General features: G+C 39.8%; 1 protein-coding gene across 7 annotated transcripts in view; it reads right to left on the bottom strand.

The window, feature by feature from the left end:
• The window catches only part of LOC149531793 (SET domain-containing protein), a 208,178-nt gene extending 185,422 nt beyond the window's left edge, over window positions 1–22,756 (bottom strand). The window contains exon 1 of one of the 7 annotated variants that reach the window (XM_089808905.1): window positions 22,095–22,756. In XM_089808905.1, the coding sequence (XP_089665031.1) occupies window positions 22,095–22,274 (180 nt within the window). In that variant the 5' untranslated portion in view covers window positions 22,275–22,756. The remainder of the gene's footprint in view (window positions 1–22,094) is intronic. The other 6 variants (XM_089808903.1, XM_089808904.1, XM_089808909.1 and 3 more) reach the window with 6 other exon arrangements.
• Between the last annotated feature and the right edge of the window lie 289 nt (window positions 22,757–23,045).

The following is a 23,045-nucleotide window of genomic DNA, read 5'->3' as shown; positions in this document are numbered from 1 at the left end:
CCTACATATCAGAGAACTTAGCGGGAGGCTTGAGACTAATAAATCCCACGAGAGTTAATAGCACGAATGAGTTAGCTGTAAGCCACCATAAGACAATAATTTCCAGAAATATATTGAACGCTAGAGACACAGAGACGACTTTCAGATTGGTAAAGAAAAGGTAAGAGTATGCGCAGTGATGATACAGGGAGAAACGTAAGATTCAAGGCAGCGATAAGACAAAGACTTACAGGGTCATAGTGGACAGTATATACACGGCAGCACAAAAAGTCATAAGGATGATTCCAGCATGATTACAAATGGATGTTTTCAGTGTTCCTTAAGACATGAGAGACCTATAGAATCGACAACAAATACGGATGGTAAATTCTAAGATTAATGAAGACAAATATTATTGAGGAGTCATCAGAATTGCAATAAAATATTAATCAATGATATAATAGTAAGCGATTAACAAGATAGCAATAACAAAAGAATCAAAGACCATATACCAAACGGGATAAGGCAGACAATTGGTATAAAAGACATAGCTATCGAGTTCAATAAAGTAAATAAACAGGATTAATAATATTCATTATGTGGCAAGAATAAATTATTTAATAGGAAGGTGTGGTTTATTATAGAAGAAGATGTGACTTTTGGATTTGAAAAGTCACCCTCTTTTCTTTTTTTTTCTCTTTGATGGAGGGTTCAGACTCGTGAGGCAACCCAACCAAAGCACGAGGCCTGCAAGCTACCAACCAGCAAATGCTACCACTAAAACGATTTAGGAATTCGATATGGGCCCACTCGTGCCTGAAACCTCTTCAGCTTAGAGCCAAGGACTGAAGGGCATCCACGCCATCAAAATCACCCGGGGCACCATCCCGGCCTCATCCTTTATGGCATCAGAGTCTTGCACTCAGCAAGACTTGATCCTTGGTGGGCTCTTTGTGAGCCATTCAACTTCACTAGTAGACCAAGAGCCCATTGATCACCCTCTTTTTATTATCACATACATACAAGAAATGAGAGAGCAGATAATAAAAAAGAGCAAAACCATATTCGGAAGAGAAACAAAAGGAAGGTATATTTACTTGTAAGGAGGAATGTAAAATATTGAAGTGTGACTTTAATATGAATTAATAAATATTATATTTTGATGATAAATAAAAGATTCTTGTTTGTATTTCTTCAAGGCAGAAAGATTAAAATTATGATTAAGATTCATCCTTTATGATCAGTAAGAAGATTATTGAATTATTCTCACAAGATTTTTTGCATTGGATTTTTCCACATTCTTTGTTTGACAATCAAGGATATTGTGAAATAAATAGGTGTTTCCTTGTCTCTGTCTAATTGGACTTCCGCTGAAGAAGATAAGACTCTTTTGGACTAACATAGAATTGCATATAAGAATTATCTTTTGCAGAGCTCAGGAGTAATTGATGATATTTTAATATAGTCTCATAAAGTTGTACGTAACAATCTCTATTGCGGTTGACTCTATTGCCCTAATAAACAAGGCACTGGTCTTTGAAATTATTGAAACAATTATTGGATTCATAGTTGAAGTTAATGATTCTTTTCGGTATCTCTTCTTATAAGCGTCAACTTAGTTATTATATAAATATTCAATCATATTAAAACATTCATATAATTCCATTTTGAACAAAGTTTAAATAATTTGCCAACTTATAACTCACAAGGTTTAAATTCGCTATAGAAAAACCATTGAACCAAGCAATCAGGGTTTAAGGTGAAGGTATACCCGCCTAGGTGTAGCGAAGCCTAAAGTGCAAGGGAATCAAAGTTAGTCTTGTTCGTTGGCCAAAACTGATTGGATAATCCTGTAGAAGAACTGGCAAAGCTCTTGGATTTCCAATCTGTGGATTTGGGAACCAACAGGTTGATTCCCTCATTGCCCAAAAAGATGAAAGCGGTACCTTCATCCCCGTATGCCAATGCCTACAATTAGGAGATGGACATCAAGATTGAAAACAAGACAACCTCTTAAAGGAAGAGGAAGACTAATGATGACAAGGGTAGTAGTGATGATAAGAGAAACTAATAAAGAAAGTAATGAACAATGGTGTATTGAGTACAAAATTGAGGGGCATACTAAACATAATTGTCCTAAAATGATGTTCTATGAGATTTGCACAACTAAGATGACTCTATGCTTCCAAGTGGAGAGAATAGACGAATATCATGAATCTTGTCAGTGGGACCAGTTAAGAATGAGGTCCAAGGATGTGTTATCTCTTTGATCAAATCAATGGTTGTTGCATTTTTGCATTGAAAAGTAATCGAACATTAATCTTTGTGAGAATGCATGATGTTTCCATGTGTCCTCAACCGTCAGAAATGAGGAGTTATGGGTCCTTTTGTGTTGGAGCTTCAGAATTTTCTTATTGGTCCATGTAGTACACGTCAGTCTATAAGGTGTCAAGCAATACAAAGGGATTATCTATTGATCAACTAATGTGCTTACATTTCAATATGTGCTCTTTTCAACAGTGATTTTAATTAGGCAAGAAGACCTGCTTAACAATTAACCCAATGAAGATTGATCAGCCTCATAACCGGTGGACACAAATCAATGGGTGTCGCATTCTCGCAACGAAAGACAATTGAATTTTTATCTACAAGAGAATGTGACATCTTGCCACATGGATTTGGTCACCCGAAGCTTTTTGTTGATGACTACTTTTTGTGGCAATGCCTACATGATGATGTGCTTGTTCCTAATTGGTTGCAAGGTGGTCCCAAATGGTGGCAATGAAGGTCAAATAAAGTCAGAAGTAATCTCTAAAGTCAGATCAGGTGGGTAGATAGAAATCAACAGTCAGTGTTCGAATTTTGTCTCATTACTTTTCTTAGTTTTCTAACTGTTTGCTGGAGCATATGAATTAATGGTGCATGAAGAGCAATAACCTATGGTTTCTCCAGCATATTAAGTGGTTTTTATGCTTTATTTCTTGAAGTTTACAACAATTTTGGTTTTCATCGTGCTCTAGCAATCTGGCGGTGCTGTTTTTGTGCAGAATTGAGCTTCATTCCAGTGATAGGACAAAATGTTAGTGTCATGCCTAGCTTTGCAAATTTGATAAGTTTTGGGGTCTCCTTTTGTAAAATTGTTGAGAATTGTTACTATTGCTGATGTAGTATTCTTTCTTGAGTGTGATTGTGTCGTATTGTGAGGGTTTCTATAGTTGTGACTCGTGAGGTTTTTAATGGCCTAAACCCTACCTTATAAACTTTTATAAAGCCAAAACTCTAGCACAGAAAGATGCCTCCACCTAGAAGACATTCGGTGAAGACCCATTACATGGAAAGGAATCTCTGTGATGACCTTCTCGATTGATTAAAACCCTCTACAATGGAGAAAATGACATCAATTGACCTAATTAAATATGGGAGGAGTATTGCTCCTAGGTTAAGAGATAAATATACACTGGTTAGAGATATTGAAATGCCAACTTCTGGGTTCGAGATATTTAGACACTGGTACGGGCAGGCCAACCTTACAAACCCTGAATACAATGCTTGGCAATATGACCTGGGCAAGCTTGTAGTTCCTACTGTCTACCCTGATATTGACCTACTGTTGAACTTGGCAGAGAAATATGACCCTATCACCAGAGAAATTAGGGATATGCAGGGGGATGTGCTATTGGAGATCACTGCAGATAAAATTTGAGAAAAATTTTACTTTTCTGAGGTGTCTGCAATAAAAGAGGACATAAGCATGGATCATTTTGAGAGGGCCTACATGATGGCATCAACAATGATTAGAGATAAGATGCTCCCAGTAAACCTAGCCTCTAAGGAGCTGTAAAATTTTCTGTCAGAGATATTGGAGCTGAACCCTATGATATAAAATTCTTCAACAAAGCCCTCAAAGATACTCATGCCTCATTATGTCAAGTGCTAGGGATTCAGAGTGGTACTCTTATTACCCGAGGGCCTTTATATATGTGTATGCCAAATTCAGCACCCTGGGTATGTGACTATATATGATTAGCCTTGCTTTTCAGAAGAGAAGATACATCAAGGTTGATGCAAACTACAAGATGACAAAGCTCCTCTTTGCTACTGGTACTCTTTGATAATGCATATGATATTATATAAGAATGTGGATTATTTTGTGAAGTTTATGCAATTGAATACAGAACATGCGGGTGAAGCTTTACCAGTTCAGTTGTGGTCTACTGTCATGTTTCCTGATAGGCCAAGGTCCAGCTTTATCCTTTTTGACAATCAATTTGCTTCAAGGCTAAGGGAGAGATTAACTCCAAATCCACAGAGGATTCCCACTGCTATTTTAGATTTCTTGAGACCAGCAAATAGGCAGCAGGATCTGTCAATGTGCGTGATTGGGGAGATGTCATTCTATATCCTATGAGTACTGTAATTAGGGTCTATGGTTTCTTGGGGTGCCCTTGTGTGATGCCCTACGATGTTACTCTGAGGATGGGTTTCTTAGAGTTCATGAAGCAGATAGGTGAAGTACAGGAGAGGGAACTGTGTAAATAAGAATAAGGGTTGTATTTTCTCTGAGACTACCTTCTTCCATCATTTCACTGTGGTAAAAGGAGGATGGATTCTAATTCGAAGGATTCTACAGCCTCACAGAATGGGAACCAGTGTAACCTGATTGAGTGACCCTACAAACTCTCTACGATATGATGATGTCAAGGGTTAGCTCGCACACATGTTTTTCATTATCCTAAGGACATTATTAGAAATGAGTTTGATGGGGACAAGCAAGATGAAAACTGAAGAAAATGGTTTGCATATAAGAAGTTGCTCGATGAAATCCAGCAAGTAGAGCCAACATATGGTCCACTTGCTTCAATGGCTCAATCATTGTAAAGTTGTGTACCATTTTTGACCTTTTTTATGATGTTTATGCTACTTTAAGAGAAAAGTTAGGGAGATCAAAGAGTTTTAAGATTATCTCAGTGAAGCCTACAGAACCAGTAGATATGTCAGGCAAATGTAGGACAGACCTCCTCCTCCAAAAGACAAAATTGGTGAGAGGGCATACATATGATTCAGAGGGGAGGATGTTAATAACCCTGATTCTGATAAAGAATCTAGGAAGAAGAAAAAGGGGAAGGAACCAATTGTCTACCAGAGGAAGACCCCTGCTCCTACGCCATAGACTAGGGTGGTGATCAGAGATACTCATGATCCACCAAGGAGATCACCAATCCCACCCTCTCCACAGCCACCACCTATTCCTATGCCAGAAGAAAGGGTACAAGATGTTGCACATGAGGTTGAGGTTGGAAAGGATAAGGAGAAAGGAAAGGATAGCCAACCAATCCAGCTTGCGTCCAGATATGAGTTAGATGAGGAGGAACTTAACATTTTTCCTGAAGATAAGATGAAAGAAGGCATTCCTCCCATGCCTATAGCTCCTCTGTCTGATTTTGCATCAAAGGAAATTCACGGAAAACTACACAGGGACTTGAGGATGGAAGCCTGTCTAGAGTTCATCAGTGCTGAGAATTACATCAAGTCCACTCCTTTTCAGCTGTTCCTATGGCAGAAGTATATTGGAGAATACCAACAAAAGTTGGAAGAAAGAAGATTGCAAAAGCCAGATGCTTCAGAGGAAGATATTGTCAGAGAAGTACAGACTGCGATGCATCAGAGACTTCAAGAAATTACACCAGAAGAGGGCAGAAAGATGATACTTGATGCAGGTGTGCTTGTATTGCCTGGTATGGACTTGGCAGATCCAGTGGCCTTTGATGCAGTACGAAGAAGTATAAGACTTCATGGTCCAAAATCTGAAGAAACAAGTTTGGCACTAAAGGGATCATATTATAGTAAGGACTATGCCACTTGGGCAATTTGGTCTTTCACCCCTACCAATAGAACAAGGGAGGTCACTGATGTGAGTACTGGTTTAAAGAGAAATGTCATACTGCAGAGGTTCGGAGATACTTCCATTATGGAGGTTGCAGGACAAGCTGTAGACCAGTATAGTTTCTTTTTTGATGTGGCAGCCAAGTTGACTAGGGAAGAAGTTGATTTAGTACTAAGGAATCAGCACTTATTCAAAGAAAATGATGTGAAGGCAAAGTTGCGTGTTAACTTGGAAACTCAAGTAAAGTTACTAAGACAAAGAGTGGCCAAATTGGAATCGTCCTTGCTAGTTGGAACACGTATTTCTAGTTCATCAGTGTTGAAAATTGTAGCTGCGATAGAGATCTATATCTCTGGAAATATGGATGTTATTAACGTTATTGTCACCTTCAACTGAAAAGGACACTTATGTTTAAATTGTAATATTTATTGCAATGACATGTGCCATTCAACATGCGTTGAGGCATGCAAATTTGAAGAGTTGTAATTGTAATAAAGAGTCGCGTTTTGGGAAATTGGAGAGACCTTTGGTTAGTATGTGAAAAGTCTCTCCTTAAATTATATATATCGCATCTAACAATTGGCATAAATACTTAAACTTTTATAATCAATAAAATGATATTTTTTGTTGTGGCTGGATTTTTCCCTTCATTCGAGAAGGGTTTTCCCAGGATATTTCTAGTGTTTATTGTTTCAGTTTTGGCTCTTTCTCATTACAGTTAATTATCATTGCTTTCTAGACTCAAAACTTAACATGGTATCAGAGCCAGGTATGGATAACAATATTTAAGAAATTCTATTTTTTCGTATTTGTTGTGATTTCTTATCATTTTTTCTAGTAGCTTCTGTTTACTGTACTGGGTAAATGAATCAATGCACACAGACAATAGATAAGAACAGTGGAACTCCTTGTTTTATTTGCATATGCCAAAGACATTACATTATGCTTATCATGATTTCTCCTTATTACAATGATCCTGAAGGGGGTGTATATACATCTCGAGGAACCTTCCCGAAGGTGTCCGTCGGCCACATACATGTCGGCTACATAATAAGAACCTTCCTGATACCAATGAGAACCTTCCCGATATCAACAACATACATCCTGATACGAACCTTCCCGATATAACCTTCTCGATACCAACAACATACATCCTGACACATAACCTATCGGCTACACAGTATTTACCAACGACATCATCCCCCCCAAAAAGAAAAGTCATCTCCTGACGACCACACAACAAAACTCAAAGAAACAACTAACTACATTTATTCATAAAAACAACATAGACATAGACATCATGAACCAGAAGGCTGTGTCTCAGACTGTGAAGACTGTCTGCGTCGAAGCTAATACACTTGTTCTATTCGGACCTTCAAATCAGCTCTAATCTGAGAGTTCTCCTCCACAACTTCTTTCAGCATCAATGCAACTTCCTGGCACTCGGCTTCTTTCTGATCATGAGCCCTCTTCACTGAGTCCTTCTCCTAAAGTGTTGCTACCAAGCAGCACTTTCCTCGAGCTATGCTAATAGGGCTGTCCGCTCTGCTTCCCATACAATCTGTTGGGTGGCAAGTCGGTCGGCAATCTCCTCCCAAGCCTTCTTCGTCATCTCTCGAGCTTCCTGCCCAGCCTCTACCCTTCTTCACTCTGTAAGCACCAACTCTGCTAGGGACTTGCTCTGCTATGCGATGACAGCCAGGCGAGAACAAACATCCTTATCCTTCTCCTCCGCTATTGGTAGAGGGTCTAACGCCTGCACCCCTTCATCTACTTTCTCAACTACTGCTGCACTCTGATCCTCCACCCCTGGTGAAGCCGGTACCTTGACTACCTCGCTGTAATGGCCTCCAAGTGCGTGTGCTCTCTCATGGGAGACCGAATGGAAGGACCTCTGGCAATAGGGGCAAGTAGCCGTCGCCTCAAATACTCACTCACTCGACTCGCTAAGCTTGTCGGTTCCACTGCTGGCACCTGGGGTTTCACTTCCAGAATACTGAAATCAACATCCTGATCCTCATCTAACAGCGTGTCGACTATGGTGACTACTGCATCCGTCCCAATTACCTCTAGACGAACCTACTCCTGTGTGCTCCCCTGACTGACTCCTCCCTCTGTTGCCGACTCTGCTACAGGAGGTGGTTGAGGCAAACTCTCTGCTATAGGTACGAGAGTTAGTTCTTGAACCACTGGCTGAGGCTGTGATCCTGTAGGTTGCATACCCGTAGGCGTGCCTGCTGGTGATGTTGTCCTCCAGCTTACTGAAGTTTGGACCGATACTGAGTGTGGAACTAATCCTGCTACTGCCGTCCATGATCTGGGATTAAGAGTTACTGGGGTCATCACCACTGGATGCCGAAACTATCCGAACCCCGGAATGTGAACATCCGCCATGGTGTGCATATGCGAAGCTGAAAATGATGGGACTGATGGTGTAGTAGTCATTGGCGCAACCGTCAACTGTCGCAGAAAGCGAAGTGGAGTTGCTAAAATTACCCCGACTTCCTCATCATCTTCCTCCTCATCCTACTCCACCTCCATATCCTCAGAATTGTCCTCCTCACAAGATGTGTCCTAGCGGCCACTATCCGTGTTGCCTGATTCCTCCATCTCCTACCATGCCCTCTTCTGGCCAATGCCCTTCTATCCTGAAGGTGAGTCTAAATGCCTCCATTGCATTACCGGAGGCTCGCCAAGTACCGCCGGACTTGGCTTAATTTCTAGCTTCTCATTGGGTATCATCCTCGCAGTTGCCTCCAGAAAGAGTCTGATGGCGTAGTGCGGCATATAAAATGTTTTATGCTTCAAAGTCATGAACTCATCCATGCGCGTGGCCAAAAGAGAAGCCCAGTCGTACACTTTCCCGTTCATGAGTCCATTCATCATGCTGACCAAAAGAAAGGAAATGTTGGACGCCCTGTTGGACCTTGTAACCTTACTTTTTACCACATCCATAAGCCACTTCGAATGGCCTTCTCTAATATCGAACTTTTGCAACCCTCTTCCCCTCGAAGTAGTAATAAGGGCATCCATCTGCTGTTGTGCTTGGTCGTTACACACCAACTGTACCAACTGTAACTTCCTCTCTCTGTCTATCTTTTGTGGCTTACTATCAATTTTCTTCCCACCTTGTGTCGCTCCCGAAATGCCAAACACTCTGGTAAAGTCAGTTGGCCGAAATGAAACCACCACGTTGTACCCCAAATACGGAACTGAACTCTTCCGAGAGTGCCTGTCATATGCCTCGATCATGGGATGCAATATACCTTCAAAGTCTCGGATACAAAAAACTAGCATCCGGATTGGCCACTCCACCTACACCTTTCGAATGCTTGCTTTCACAAGGTGAGTATCCGGATTTTCACTCCACCATTTCCTGCAGTCCAATCCATTCAATCCTTCGAAAACTACATTTTGTGGCGTTGTCTGCACATCCGGCTGATTCTACACTTTGGCCCTTTGCTTGCCCTTGTCCTTTCCATGTTGCCGTACTTCAGAAGGCCCTACCTGTACATCTTGGTTCATGGCTGAATCCTGATCCAATTGCTTCCTCTAAGCCCTCTTCCCAGCTGATTGCATACCTAATATGCCTTTATCAGTTTGCTGAAAATAAAGCCGTTAGGTCAGTTACTTGTTCGTACGGCTGCAAAAAATTCCCTCTGGAGTCACTTAATATCTTGCCCTTCTTCTTGTATGTCGTACGGCCATACGACTTCCTTGCTCCTTCACTAGAAACCACCGTACAGATGGCTGCCCTTACCGTACAACCCTTCTACCACGATGTCCTTCCTCTTTGTTTCCTATGCAGACTGTATGATGTGTTTTCCTTGCTGCTGGCACCTTTCTGCTATATCTGTGGTTCGACGTAACATTTCCTTTCTGCACAATCGTACGGTGGAATCTTTCCTTCTTATGGGTTCATACTGTGTGTTCTTCCCTTCAGCTTCAACCATAACCGCCTTTCCTTCTTCCGCTTGTCTATATTCCTTCGAACATTCATTTCCTTCTTCTTTCTTACCTTCGTCGACCCTTAACATATTACAGCTCGGAAAGAGCTCGTAATCCTCCATCTGCCAGTGAAAAAGTTCGTTCAACGAATCTAGATTGTCCTCATTCGACCCTCCTTCCAGTCTCAATACTCCCTCTTTATCAGGTTCCATTCTCTTCTTCCCCTCATCATCATTCTCGCTTTCACCTTCTAAGTCTGACGATGTTGCCTCCTCACCTACCATTTGTGTGTGCAAGTCAATAATGAATCTTCTGCCTCCGCACTCCATTGATAGAGTATTCTTCTCCCAATCGTGCTTAACCCTTGTTTGCACTAGCTATCCACGGCCCAGAATAGCGTTGTACCCTCTCCTCTTCAGCAGAGTGACAACGAAGTCGAGCAATAACGACTGTGTTCCAATCGTCACTGGTTGTGCCGTGAGGACTCCCAACGGTTTTATCTTGTGCTAGTCCACTGTTAATAATTGGAATGTAGGTGGCCACAGCATCGGTTGTCCCAACCTTTTCCAAGTGTCCTCTGGTAACACATTGACACCGGACCCTCCGTCCACAATTGTGTTTGTCAGAACAGTCCCCAGAATTCCCATGTCGACAATTGTCGGATGGCGTCCGAATGAGAGGGCTAATAGCATCAGATCTTCTGCACTTGCGCCACCTTCTTTCTCCCGTCCTTGCTCTACCGGTAACTTAGTAGTTGGAGCTATGTGCGTGAGTGTCGTACGGAATTAGGGCATAGTGAGCAACAGATCATTTATTTTGACGATTATCTCGGTTTGTAATATTTGTCGTACAATGTTCTATTCTGCGCAGTTCCGTGCAGAGGTACCAATAGTGTCCTTCAGGTGTGCTTTCTCTGCCTACATTGCCTTCTAAATATCTGACCGTGCTTCCTCTAGTCTCTTATTTTCTTCTGTCGAATCAGGGTACACTTTCGCTTGCTTCCATGTGATGGCTAGAACCTCCTCTTCGCCCGTCCCAACGGTGATCAAATTAACTCCTGACTTTGGGCACTTAGCATCTTCATGATCGCCAGGTCCGCACCACCTACATAATAATTTTGGTGTGTTTGCCATTGTACAGTCACAGGCAAAGTGGCCCCACAAATTACATGTGTAGCATTGAACTATGGGCCAATCGTTTGCATCATACTGGATTCGACTCCTGCTGCCATTATTGTTGTTGCCGTTGTTGTTTTGACCTCGCTGATTATTTCTGTATCCTCCCGACATGGCACCCTCCATACTAGTGTTCCCGCTCCCTTCTGACACGGAAGCCTCCTATGTCAGGAACACTTGTTGAGGACCTCAAGTTTCCAAATTGAATGGGCATTCCTTTGTGGAATGTCCCATGATCTGGCAAATCTAGCAAAATTGGTCCTTTGGACACGATCCTTTCATATGGCCTTCTTTCTTGCACTTAGTGCACCAGAGCTCATTTCCCTTGGTCTCCTTCTGCATATTTTTGAATTCCTTCATCATCCGAATCATATCCTTTTGGAGGGTGCAGACCTTCTTGCTGCCCTTTTCGTCATCACTGCTTTCCTCTGTTGAAGATGCGTCATCATCTAAATCTGACGAGCTACTCTTCTTTTTCGTCTTCTACTCACTTTCCAAGTTCATTGCCCAATTGTACGCTTTAGTGTATGATGATGGCGGCACGATCTTCATCTTCTTTCACAACTTCGGGTGTAGGCCTTCAATGAACCATCTTTTCTATAACCCATCAGCCGACTTATTCTCCATTTTGTTGATCAATTCCTTCAACTTCCTGGCATAGACTCGTACTGTTTCATTTTTCCCTAGTTTTGTGTTATATATTTCCGCTACAATTTCGTTGTCATCGCGCAATAGTTGAAATTCCATAATGAACTCCTTAAGGTTGTCCCAAGTGGTTAATTTCTGGGGATCTGTATCGGCAAACCAATCAATTGCAACATCCCGTAGGGTGGCCAGAAATTGCTGGACCCATTCGTTTGTATCTTTTATGTTGTTCGCCCTCCAAATCGTTTCACATGTTTTACAATGTCGGATGGGATCGGCTGCTCCATCACCGTCAAATTTAGGCAACTTCTTTGCACTTGCCATTCCGGCGCCAACACTTTGTATCTCGACACCAATGCTTTGTACTCCGGCAGCTATGCTTTTTGGTGAAGGGTCTCCGTTAAGTGAATCTATTCGTTCTAGAAGTGTATCACGGACGAAGATTTCACCCCACGCTCTTACTCCCTTGGCACTCCGAGCCATGCGAGTTAATTCTCTTCCATCTGGATTCTCTTCCCTCGGCAAATACAGGTTCAAAAACTCCTCCCTTGCTCCTTCCACCAACTCCACCCACTGTCGAGTTTCTTCCAACAATTCCTTCGCACTTTTGTGTCCGTCGACAATCTTCTGAAACCTCCTTCTACATTCGGCTTGCTATGCCAAAATTAAATTTTCTTGTGCAGTACGTATTCCATCTTTTCCCTTTATCTTATTTCAATCCTTGTTAAGCTGATTTGGCATTAATCTTCATTCCTCCCTCCTTCCAAGTTCATGGGCAATGGCGCCAAATGTTTACCATACTAGGTAAATGAATCAATGCACACAAACAATAGATAAGAACAGCAGAACTCCTTGTTTTATTCGCATATGCCAAAGACATTACATTATGCTTATCATGATTTCTCCTTATTACAATGATCTCGAAGGGGGTATATATACATCTCGAGGAACCTTCCCGAAGGTGTCCGTCTACCACATACAACATGTCGGCTACATAATAAGAACCTTCTCGATACCGACGAGAACCTTCTAGATACCGACGACATACATCCCGACACAAACCTTCCCGATACCGACAACATACATCCTAACACATAACCTATTGGCTAGATAGTATTTACCGACGATAGCTTCAAGCTAAACATTCTATCTGGTGTTCTCTATTGATATTTTATAACTGCAAGGAATATCATTTATCTATTATTGTTCTAGCCTACCATCTTATATCTTCCTCATTGCCAAGATAGTCTTCATGGCTCTAAGTGTGTTGAGGTGGATCATTTTATCACATGATATCAGTTGGGTGTTTTCGGTTAATTCTTTTGTAATTGCATCTTTGTGTCATGCATGTTGTTTTGATGATCGAGTCATGCATGGTGATCATGTTTTTCATTTTTTATAGTTCATTTTCTGCAAAGTTTGTTTGTATTGCATTCTTTATTTGTGTAAATGTATGCAAACACCCTAGAAATTTTGTTGTTGCTCAGGCATGTCAAATCTATTTATCGACCATTCTGGGTATGCACTCCACTTGAGGGACCTGATTTTGTTTGGCTTGTGCTTTTTCTATCGGCACATATATCTTTTGTTGTCTATGATCTCTCCCATCTGATGGTTGTCATGTAACTATTATTGTCGTTCAACTTCATTTTTTCTGGAGTATGATGATGTTAGCAATTGCGTGTAATCTTTGTTGTGAGGGAAATCATCAAAAATCAAAAATCATCCGATGATTTTCCCAACCATCAGTTAGTACAGCCTCGCTATTGATGTTTCTTGCATCAGATGTTTCTTGCAATTGGTTTTGAAATTTTCGTGCATGTCATGTCTCCTTTCGTGCATCATTTCATTTTGGATAAGTGACCTCCTGGGAAGTCCCGATGCTTCACCACTGTGAGCATTACCTAGATCCAATGAGTGCTAAGTGTACCATTTATCATCATGAGAGATGGATTCGCGTTGAATCACTACTCATGAAATATGGGTCAATGAATTTGACTCAAAAACTACATAGTTAAATCTTGATAGAAATATCACAATACTTTAATCATTTAAAGTTAGTTTAAATGTTAGTTTAAATTGTAATGGCAGTTTGTTCTTTCTAGCGAGAGCCCACCATTTTCTTCTTCGATTATTTTGTTACCTTATTCCATGGGCGGAGAAAGCTAAAAGGCACCAGTTGCCTCCAAATTCTTCTCAATTAAGCACGAAACCTTAGCACTTGGAATTCTTTATTTCATTCGTGATGGCTTGTGTAGGCAGGTTTGTGGTGTGCTGTCATCAGTTGATGGTTCATCTATAGGATTTGTCGGGTTGATTAAAGTTGGACGTCCTTAGTTTTGTATTTTTTGTCATTCTCCGCTTGTTTCTTTATCTTGCTTCATGCCTTTCTAAAGCTTTGTTTATGTGTTCCCCGTTTTTGTTACTTATTCTGTTTCAAGACTATAGCTGCAAGAACGGTGGTTAGTGTTCGATGGTCATGTATGCTATTAACACTGATCACTTGATGATAACTCTTCCTCATCTTTGTGTTGTTAGTCATAATAATCGCATCTTGGCAGGCCTCTTTTGAATAGCCAGTGGTGCGGATAGAATAACAAACTAATATTGCATGAGGAATAAAAGAGAAGAGCCACGATTACTTGAGTTTGAAGGCATCTTGTTGGTTATCAAGATTGAAAAGAAAAGGGGGTGCTGACATTCTGGGAAAAGCGACATAAATAATATAGGACTCAGATAGGATATTGAAAGTGCTTGGTCAATCGATTTTCATGATGTGATCGGGAGCTGTTTTTTCCTCTTAAATCAAAATCGTACTTGGAGAATCGAGGTGGATCAATTGCCCGATTCAGCAGCTCTAGTGACCATCATTGCAAAAGGTTTGACTTGGCTTTCAAGAAACTTGGGCTCACGATCGGGGGTTTGGTTATATGTTCTTTGCCATAAAGCCTCCAGGTATTGGACAATTCTTTAAGCTAAGTATTTATAGATCCTTACTCCATTTTTTTTAAGGAGGCTGCATGTATTATTTGATTGAAGGTACACCTTTTTGATGGATTACATTTGTTGGTAGAAATTAGCTGAGAGCCTACATGTAACTATTGCATACATTATTTCTAGTGTTGATACTTGTTATTATGCATTCTGAGTTATATATATCTAGATAATGGTTTAATTCAGGTTTTAATAATCTCTCTTTATTCCAGGAAGCAACAAGATGATTTATATTTGCCTGCAGAGGAAGCTCATGATTCAAAGGGAGATGTTGAGCTTCAGAAGGAGGTTTTATAATTAAGAGGGAGTACTTATGGAATCCCCTTCATTCTCATATGTGCTTGTGATGCTTGTGGTATTTGTAAAATATAAGACTTAAATGGAACTAATCCTTATTTTGTTATGCCTATTTCTATTCTTGTGTGAATAAATGAGATTGTAAGATCAGCTATGATAACTCTTTTGCTATGTGATAGTGAACATCATGTTGAGAGAGTCCATGATGTCATCGCGTTGAGAGATTCCGTTATGGAAGTTGGATCTCATGTTGAGAGATTCCATGATAGTACACATTGAGAGAGCTGTGATTAAAGGCTTAGTTGCGAGTCTTACAAATCTATCATGTTGAGTGATTCCATGATTGTTAACAATGAGTAAATTGTTCTCTTAGTGACATGTTGAATGACTCCATGATTATTAACAATGAGTAAATTGTTCTCTTAGTGACATGTTGAATGATTCCATGATAATTAACGAGGAGTAAATTGTTCCCTTAGTGACATGTTGAGAGATTCCATTACAATATCACATTAAGAGGATCTGTGATCAAAACTGGTCATGTTTCTTAAAGGGTTTTCATGTTGAGTGATTCTATGAATAATGATTTGATTTTGTATTATCACAATTTATCATTGACATTTTTGGTTGTAGCTTTGTGTGATTGTTCAACTAAAGATCTCTCTGTGGCTAAGAGGGAGTGTTGAAGATTGTAGCTGCAATAGAGATCTTTATCTCTGGAAATATGGACGTTATTACCATTATTGTCACCTTTAGCTGAAAAGGACACTTATGTTTAAATTGTAATATTACATGTAATGACATGTGCCATTCGACATGCATTGAGGCATAGAAATTCGAAGAGTTGTAGTTGTAATTGTAATAAAGAGTCATGTTTTGAAAAATTGGAGAGACCTTCAGTTCGTATGTAAAAAGTCTCTCCTTAAGTTATATATTTCGCATCTAGCGATTGGCATAAATACTTGAACTTTTATGATCAATAAAATGAATTTTTTTGTTGTGTGGCTGAATTTTTCCCTTCATTCTAGAAGGGTTTTCCCAGGATATTTTTGGTGTTTATTGTTTCAGTTTTGGCTCTTTCTTATTGTTTTTTATTATCATTGATTTCTGGAATCAAGACTTAATGATCAGTAGGTGTCACGGGACCTTTAAAGATTAGACCTGCAATGTGTAACATGGCTACTTCTCCTGTCCCTTTGGGAAACATGATGATGAGGAAGATGATGTTGGAGAGTCCAAGGCATTGTTACATCATAGAATATATGAGCTAGAAAGAGATGCCAGTAAGGACAAGTATGAAATTAAAAAGACCAAGAAAATTATTGTACAGTCAGCCTTGCTCCATTTACATGAGAAGATCAATGAACGGCTACTGTGTATAAATGGTAGTTATGCACTTCTTTTTGAGGCAATCAATAACTTTGACAGTGACAAGAAGATTGTCAGGCCTTTGTACAATAGGTGGGTCCAGAGAGTTGAGAAGATGGACCTCATTTGAATCACTTCAAAAGTTCCACAATGAGAGATCTGTGAAGATCCAACCCACTGCTCTGATTGTGAAGTCCTTAACAGATTTTCTGATGCTGCCAGATCATATTCAGGCATGGATCAAAGAATTGCAGGAGAGTTTTGATGAAATGAAGGACACCCCATTGCCAAGATAATGACAAAAAAGTTAAGCTTTTTCAGTTATGGAGGGGTGAAGCATTAGCTAAGGTAAATGCAGCCATTGATGACATTTGTCAAAGCCTCAACATGGATCTCTTAAGGACATGCATTGACAGGTTAATTACCTCATGGTTGTATTATGATAATTTCGAGAGAGAAGTAAACCAATGTGCTGTTAGGTATATTCCTTATAGACATCTCAGATAAAGTCATGAGCTTTGATTGGCCAAGTGAGGAGGAAAATGCTTTATGGGTACAGATGTATACTACTGCTAAAGAACCATCATCATCATCACAACAGCCACAACAGTAGGAACAAATCTTTTCTCGGGATACATACCTTTTCTCCTACAAACAGAGGGGTCACGAGTTAGAAGCTGTCAGCATCAACAGAGTGGATGTGAAAAACTGAATAAATGCATATTTTGGAAGTCTGTTTGTAACTTCCATGATCATGTTTGTCATCTTATAGTCAAATCAGGAATTGACAAGTATACCATCTCTGTGTCTGAAGCTTGTTGCTATCCTTGTCTATAAAAGGATATCCAAGACCAGGGGTTAGGGTCAAAATTTTAAAGAACTAAAGTCTTTTCTTTATTGATGTCGGTCCAGTGTAATCTCAGATATTTTTTTTAAATGAATGCTAAGAACCAGAGTTTTATGGTATAGGATGTCAGTGTTATTCCTTTTGCAGGTCGTAAGTCAAGTTTTGCACTCTTTGATGTATTGACAAAGTCTCATATCAATTAAATTTCAGAGGGAAATTTGCTGAGTTAATTTCCTCTCCAAATTTCATGCTTACATGTCTTGAGATAATCTGAACAAGTTTTAAGTTGTTTCAGTGCATTTGTTGAAATGTATATTGTTTAATTCACTGCTTCAGTTCAAAGAATTGAATAAATGCTTGAATTAGATGGACAATGTGTTTAGTAAAAAATTTAGATATGATAAGTAGGAAGAATTCAGAAATAGTTTAGGGTAAGGTCTTCACTCTATTCCCCAAGTTGGATAAGGCACTGGTCAGAACTGGTAATTCATCCACAGATATCAAAATTTGCATAAAACTAATCTAAAATAATCTAACCCTTTCTGTTTTATGTTATATTGTTGAAGAACCAAATTGAAGTCTCAGGCTTTTCTTGCTGAATTGCTCTAGGATGATTTAGCTGCCACTCATCCCCACTTGAGTAGGTATAGAAGCTTGAAGAGATATCTGCTGTAATATGACCTTGTTCTATGAAGAGAGAAGTGAAAGTTATTGCATAGGTCATTTGAGGTATACCTACCTAAGTTTTGCAGAGATTAAAGATATGAGGTTTTGTCAAAGAAGCCTTGTCAGTTGGCCCAAGCCCATTTTTTACCTTGCTGAATATAGGAATTAGCTACTCCTTAGGTGATTAATGTTGTAACCTTGGTATTTTCCAAGCCTGTCAAATCAGGAGCCAAAAGGCCCTAAGCAGAAACACCTTTAATTTAACACAAACACCAAAAGAATTGACCAGCAGAGATAATAGACTGACTCAACCCTTCTAAAATTTGCAATTCTTCTTCCTATGTAAGTAACGGTGGAGCATGACAAAGATCAGAGAACAAAACCAAGCTGCTAGGAAAGGATCTCCACATACTTTGTTTGATGATGTGTGACAATGAAGAGTGTTGTACTCATTATTATTTCATGAAATAGCATACACTGCAAAGCCTGACACACTATATAAGAGGCTTGCAGGAAACATTAAAGCTGAAATCAGAGCTACCAGTTACCGTATCCTGGGCCTAACAGCTAAAAGCCTAAAACTACTAGCAATAGCCCTTTAGACTTTTAAACATGAACCAAATAGCTAAAGCTTTCTGCAGTATCCAAGAGGTTGAGCTTATTTGGTTAAAGAATCGAATTCTTGTTGTGGAGACCTAAGTTCAAATCCCAAAGGGACATCTAATTTGGAATTCTAAGTTGTGATTCTTAGTCTTTGATAGTTGGCTTCTAATGAGGAAGTGGTTTCTAAATAAGTGGATTTTTTAAGATGTGGCTCTTGGTCTTCTATAGGTAGTTTCTAGTATAGTTTCTCCTAAGAAGCTGATATCAGACTCATGGTTGTGCTTCCAGGAGCTTCTATTGATTTAATGTTGATGTTGGTCTGAAGAATATTTGTAAACAATTAGCAATATATAAGTTTCCTGGATAAGGATGAATTGGTTTTATCTTTCTTAGAACTGACTGGTTTTTCTTGCAATTAGATCTGATTTCGAAGTCGTAGGGATTGCTTGGCCTGTGTTAACCTGAGTTAACCAGTGTATATTATTGTTGCAGAATTTGTCTGGGATGCAGATTATACCTCGAGTATCTTGATAAATATAGGTTAGTGATTGAGAGCACAGCCTCACCAGCTCAAAATCACATAATCTTGTAAAGAATATACATATTGATATGGCGTAGTTTGATGGTCAGACCTGCTACGTGAAAACCAACTCATTAATCAACTGAAGTGAACATTGTTGGGTATGTGAAGCCCAACGGTCATGACCATTCACCTTCTCCATTCTCTTACTTGGTGATTGTATATGGCTCTATAAATGGCTGTGTATATGCCATGAATTGTATTGTATTGGTTAAGCAATAATAAGAGATTTCCCTGCTTAAGAGTGGACGTAGGCAAGGTTGCCGAACCACTATAATTTTCTGTGTTATGTGTTTGTCCTATTTTTGTTATCACTGTCTTAATATGATTGTTAAGTTCATCTGCTTGAGTAAACTTACAATTGGTATCAGAGCTTGGTTGAAAGCAAGGAGCAGATATGGAGTACGGTGATGTTCTTAGTTTGACTTCAACAAAAGTTGCAGCAAATGATTGGGTGCTCAACACAGGAGCATCATTCCATGCTACCCCACATAAGGAGTTTTTCAAAACCTTTCGAAGTGGGAATTTCGGTAAGGTATTTCTTGCTGATGATAAATTTCTGAATATCATTGTTAAAGGAGATGTTTTGTTAAAACTAGCCAATGGAAATAGTTGGCTGCTACAAGATGTCAAGTATGTCCCTCAACTAAAAAATAATTCTATTTCAGTTGGGCAATTGTTCTCTCAAAGATTTTATGTCAGGTTGGAATTTAGTAAATGGAAAGTGACAAAGGAGTCCTCATTAATTGCAAAAGGAAGTAAAATAGATACTTTATATCTGGTAGAGACTCTCAATGAAGTGGGAGCTATTCACAATAGCAATGGAAAGCGATGGCACAAATTTCTCAAGCATCCACATCAACGCAATGTTGAGAAAGAGAAGCTAAAGTGTAAGGTAAGAAATTGGGACACAGATATTAGAAACTATGGTTTTAAGAAATTGAAAGTAATGTCAGTTAAGGAATCTGTTGCTACTGAATATGTAACTACACCCATAGAAATAGACAAGGTCCCTGATGAATACTTCATCACTGAAATAGATGAAATGGAAATAGATGATCTGGATTGTCTAGATCAGAGAGAGAACCGTCTGGATGAGAGAGAGAACAGAGCAAATTCTGCACAAGAGTCTATAGAATTGGAAGAGTCAAAACTCATCACGAATGAGCACTATGGTGGCAAAACCAATAGAAACACAATATTGAGTTGGAGGACAGATAGAGATACTTCTGCTCTTTTCTTTCCTGGAGAGAGCATTAGCAAGGAAGTTACCATGGACGACAACCTGGGTAAGTACATAGGTCCAAAGATCAACTCTGGTGAAGAGTTCGACGGAGAAAAAGATGAGAAAGTGCATAAGCACGAGGATGAGGAAGAGGGTGGCCATCAGGGCAATGTAAAAGAGGCCCAGTTCAGTGGTGTTATCTCTTCTCAGCATGCGAATGGGGATGACATTAAGAGAGATTTGAAGACAGGCATGGAAAGGTCAATCGTTCTTGCAGAAGAGAAGAAACTTAAACCTTCTGTAGAAGAAATATTTGGCCATGGGACGAAAACGTTGTTGATGGATGGGTATGCTCAGGCATTGGAGCAGCACAACATCAAGTCCATCAAAAATGTGTTCAAGAGGACAAGGGTGCAGAGCTATGGCACCGCTGTCGTAAACGACAGACCATCATTCGCTGTCATGCTGAATTGTGTGAACAGGTGGAAGTCTGCAGAAGAAATGTATGCTAAAGACCAGCATATCATGCCAAAGCAAGCCACAGGTCTGGATTGCACAAACAAAATCTCATCTCACAAGTCTCACACTGATGGGGACTACTACCCTAGCATTTGTTTTGGAAAGGAACATGGTCTTTTGCCTGACAAAGTCAAGTTGAGAGAACTGACGTCTACAGAATGTCTCATTCTAGCAGGTAATGGATCTTGGATGGAGCATTGGGAGTATGGGGTCTTGATCTGCATATCAAATCGGCTAAGGAACCGACAACTAGAAGAGTTCCTTAAGAGTCGAGGGTTCATTAGAATTTTAAATGTTAAGATTTGTTTCCAGACTCAAGCAGTCAGCTATCGCCAACATGAGGTTGAGAGGCTGAAGTGTGAAAGGGAAAACAAAATTGCAAAAATAAGAGCCGATAGAAAACTTGGTAGGGTGATTTATAAAAGGAATTATGCTTTGATCTTTGCCATGGCTGAAGGTCTTAATGATCTATAGTATATACAGTCAATGGTCTCCAAAAACAGGTAATGGTGTCAGTTTATCTTCTGGTGGAGATAATAATTCTGAAAATGGGCCTACTGGAATATCTTCTTGGAATGCTGGGTATACCAAGAGTAGCACCAGTCGGGTTGCTGGTGGGTCAACAGGTGTCTATGCTTCCGCAGTTCATGGATTTGATTCTTCAAAGTATATATCCAGTGGCATTGCTGGTATTCCAAAATATAGATTTATGTGTGACTTTGTAAAAGTCATAAGGGAAGATATTCTGTTATTAGATTGTATTCAATCTGAAAAATTTGGAGAAGGTTAATCCGTAGTGTTCAGGAACAATGTTTGGTGAAACTAAAATCTTCTCAGGGGCTGGTTATAATTAACATTTAAAGCAAAAAGCAGGGATATTATTGATCATGGCTGTACCGGTTGGTCTTCAAGTGGGAGATTGTTGGGTATGTGAAGCCCAACGGTCATGACCATTCACCTTCTCCATTCTCTTACTTGGTGATTGTATATGGCTCTATAAATGGCTGTGTATAAAGAGATTTCCCTGCTTAAGAGTGGACGTAGGCAAGGTTGCCGAACCACTATAATTTTCTGTGTTATGTGTTTGTCCTATTTTTGTTATCACTGTCTTAATATGATTTTTAAGTTCATCTGCTTGAGTAAACTTACAAACATACCCAAGGGAGGTTGAAGATACGCAATACAGATATTTTACGCACAAAAAAGTCCATGACAATTTAAACCAAGCCAATACAAGAACAGAAACAATGGCACTGAAAAATATATGGGAAATACAAGATTCCAACTAAATCAATAGTAAAATATAAGCAATGTCATTGAAAAGCACAACTGAAACATGTGATTTAGAGATGCAGAGAGCATACCTGGGGAGCGGAGTAGGCAGCACGAGTCCTAATCCCAGAGCAAACTGCACTAGGCTGGGGTAAGCATATTATACCACTATTTGTTCTACACCACACTCCCACCTTCTTATTCATAACAACCTTTTTGCCTCTACCCTTCTTCTTCTTCTTCTGGCCGCCATGTTTCTCCCCTGTCTTCATCCTCGTCCAAACTTACAGACCCGCATGGGAGTTCCCTCTAAAACTTTTGCTCCTTAGCAAACCGTTGACACAAATTGGCATTTCTCAACGGCCAACAAGCCCGGCAATCTGGACTTGACGTAAAAAGCGGAAAGTAGCCATCCGAAACAGTGTTTCAAGCGTCTATATCGTGTGATGTGATCATAACAATCCTTCGCCCCTGGTTATAGTTTGTTTAGTCCTTGCATTTATAACAGTCACAGACATACATACCATGTTTCAGTACAGTCATTATGCTGTCTGTTATTTTGGACTGTGTGTATGTTGCAACGTATTATATGGTGAATTTGGGCCTTTTATATAAATTTACTGCTGCATTGGATACTTGTATGTCCAATCCATACTTTATTTATTCCTTCTAATCCCTGAACTGTGCCTGTTGTCGAAATCATCTTTAGTTTTCGTAACTGGGCTCCCAGTAGGTTCCTTGGTGTACTTATTCACGGGAGGGGTCAAGGACGACGTAGACTAAATTAAATTGGGAAGGTTTATTCAAAGTTGAACTTACGAGACCACCTCATAAAAGATCACACATTCTTTAGGCTGGAAATATAACTATTCATCAAAGCAGAATTTGGTATAGGGTGAGGGACAGACCAAAAGAGTCATCATTACTGCTTTTTTTTGCCCCCCTTCTCCTTCCTCTTTCTTGGAAGACAATATGGTAAGCTGAGCGAGGAAATCCATAAGTAGAAAATGATTTATTCATCCCAACAAAAAAACTTACAAATT

The sequence above is a fragment of the Cupressus sempervirens genome, chromosome 11 (genome assembly GCF_028749045.1).
Source record: "Cupressus sempervirens isolate cs-2001-9-10 chromosome 11, ASM2874904v1, whole genome shotgun sequence".
NCBI lineage: Eukaryota > Viridiplantae > Streptophyta > Pinopsida > Cupressales > Cupressaceae > Cupressus > Cupressus sempervirens.
This window is presented reverse-complemented; position numbering and strand designations above follow the sequence as displayed.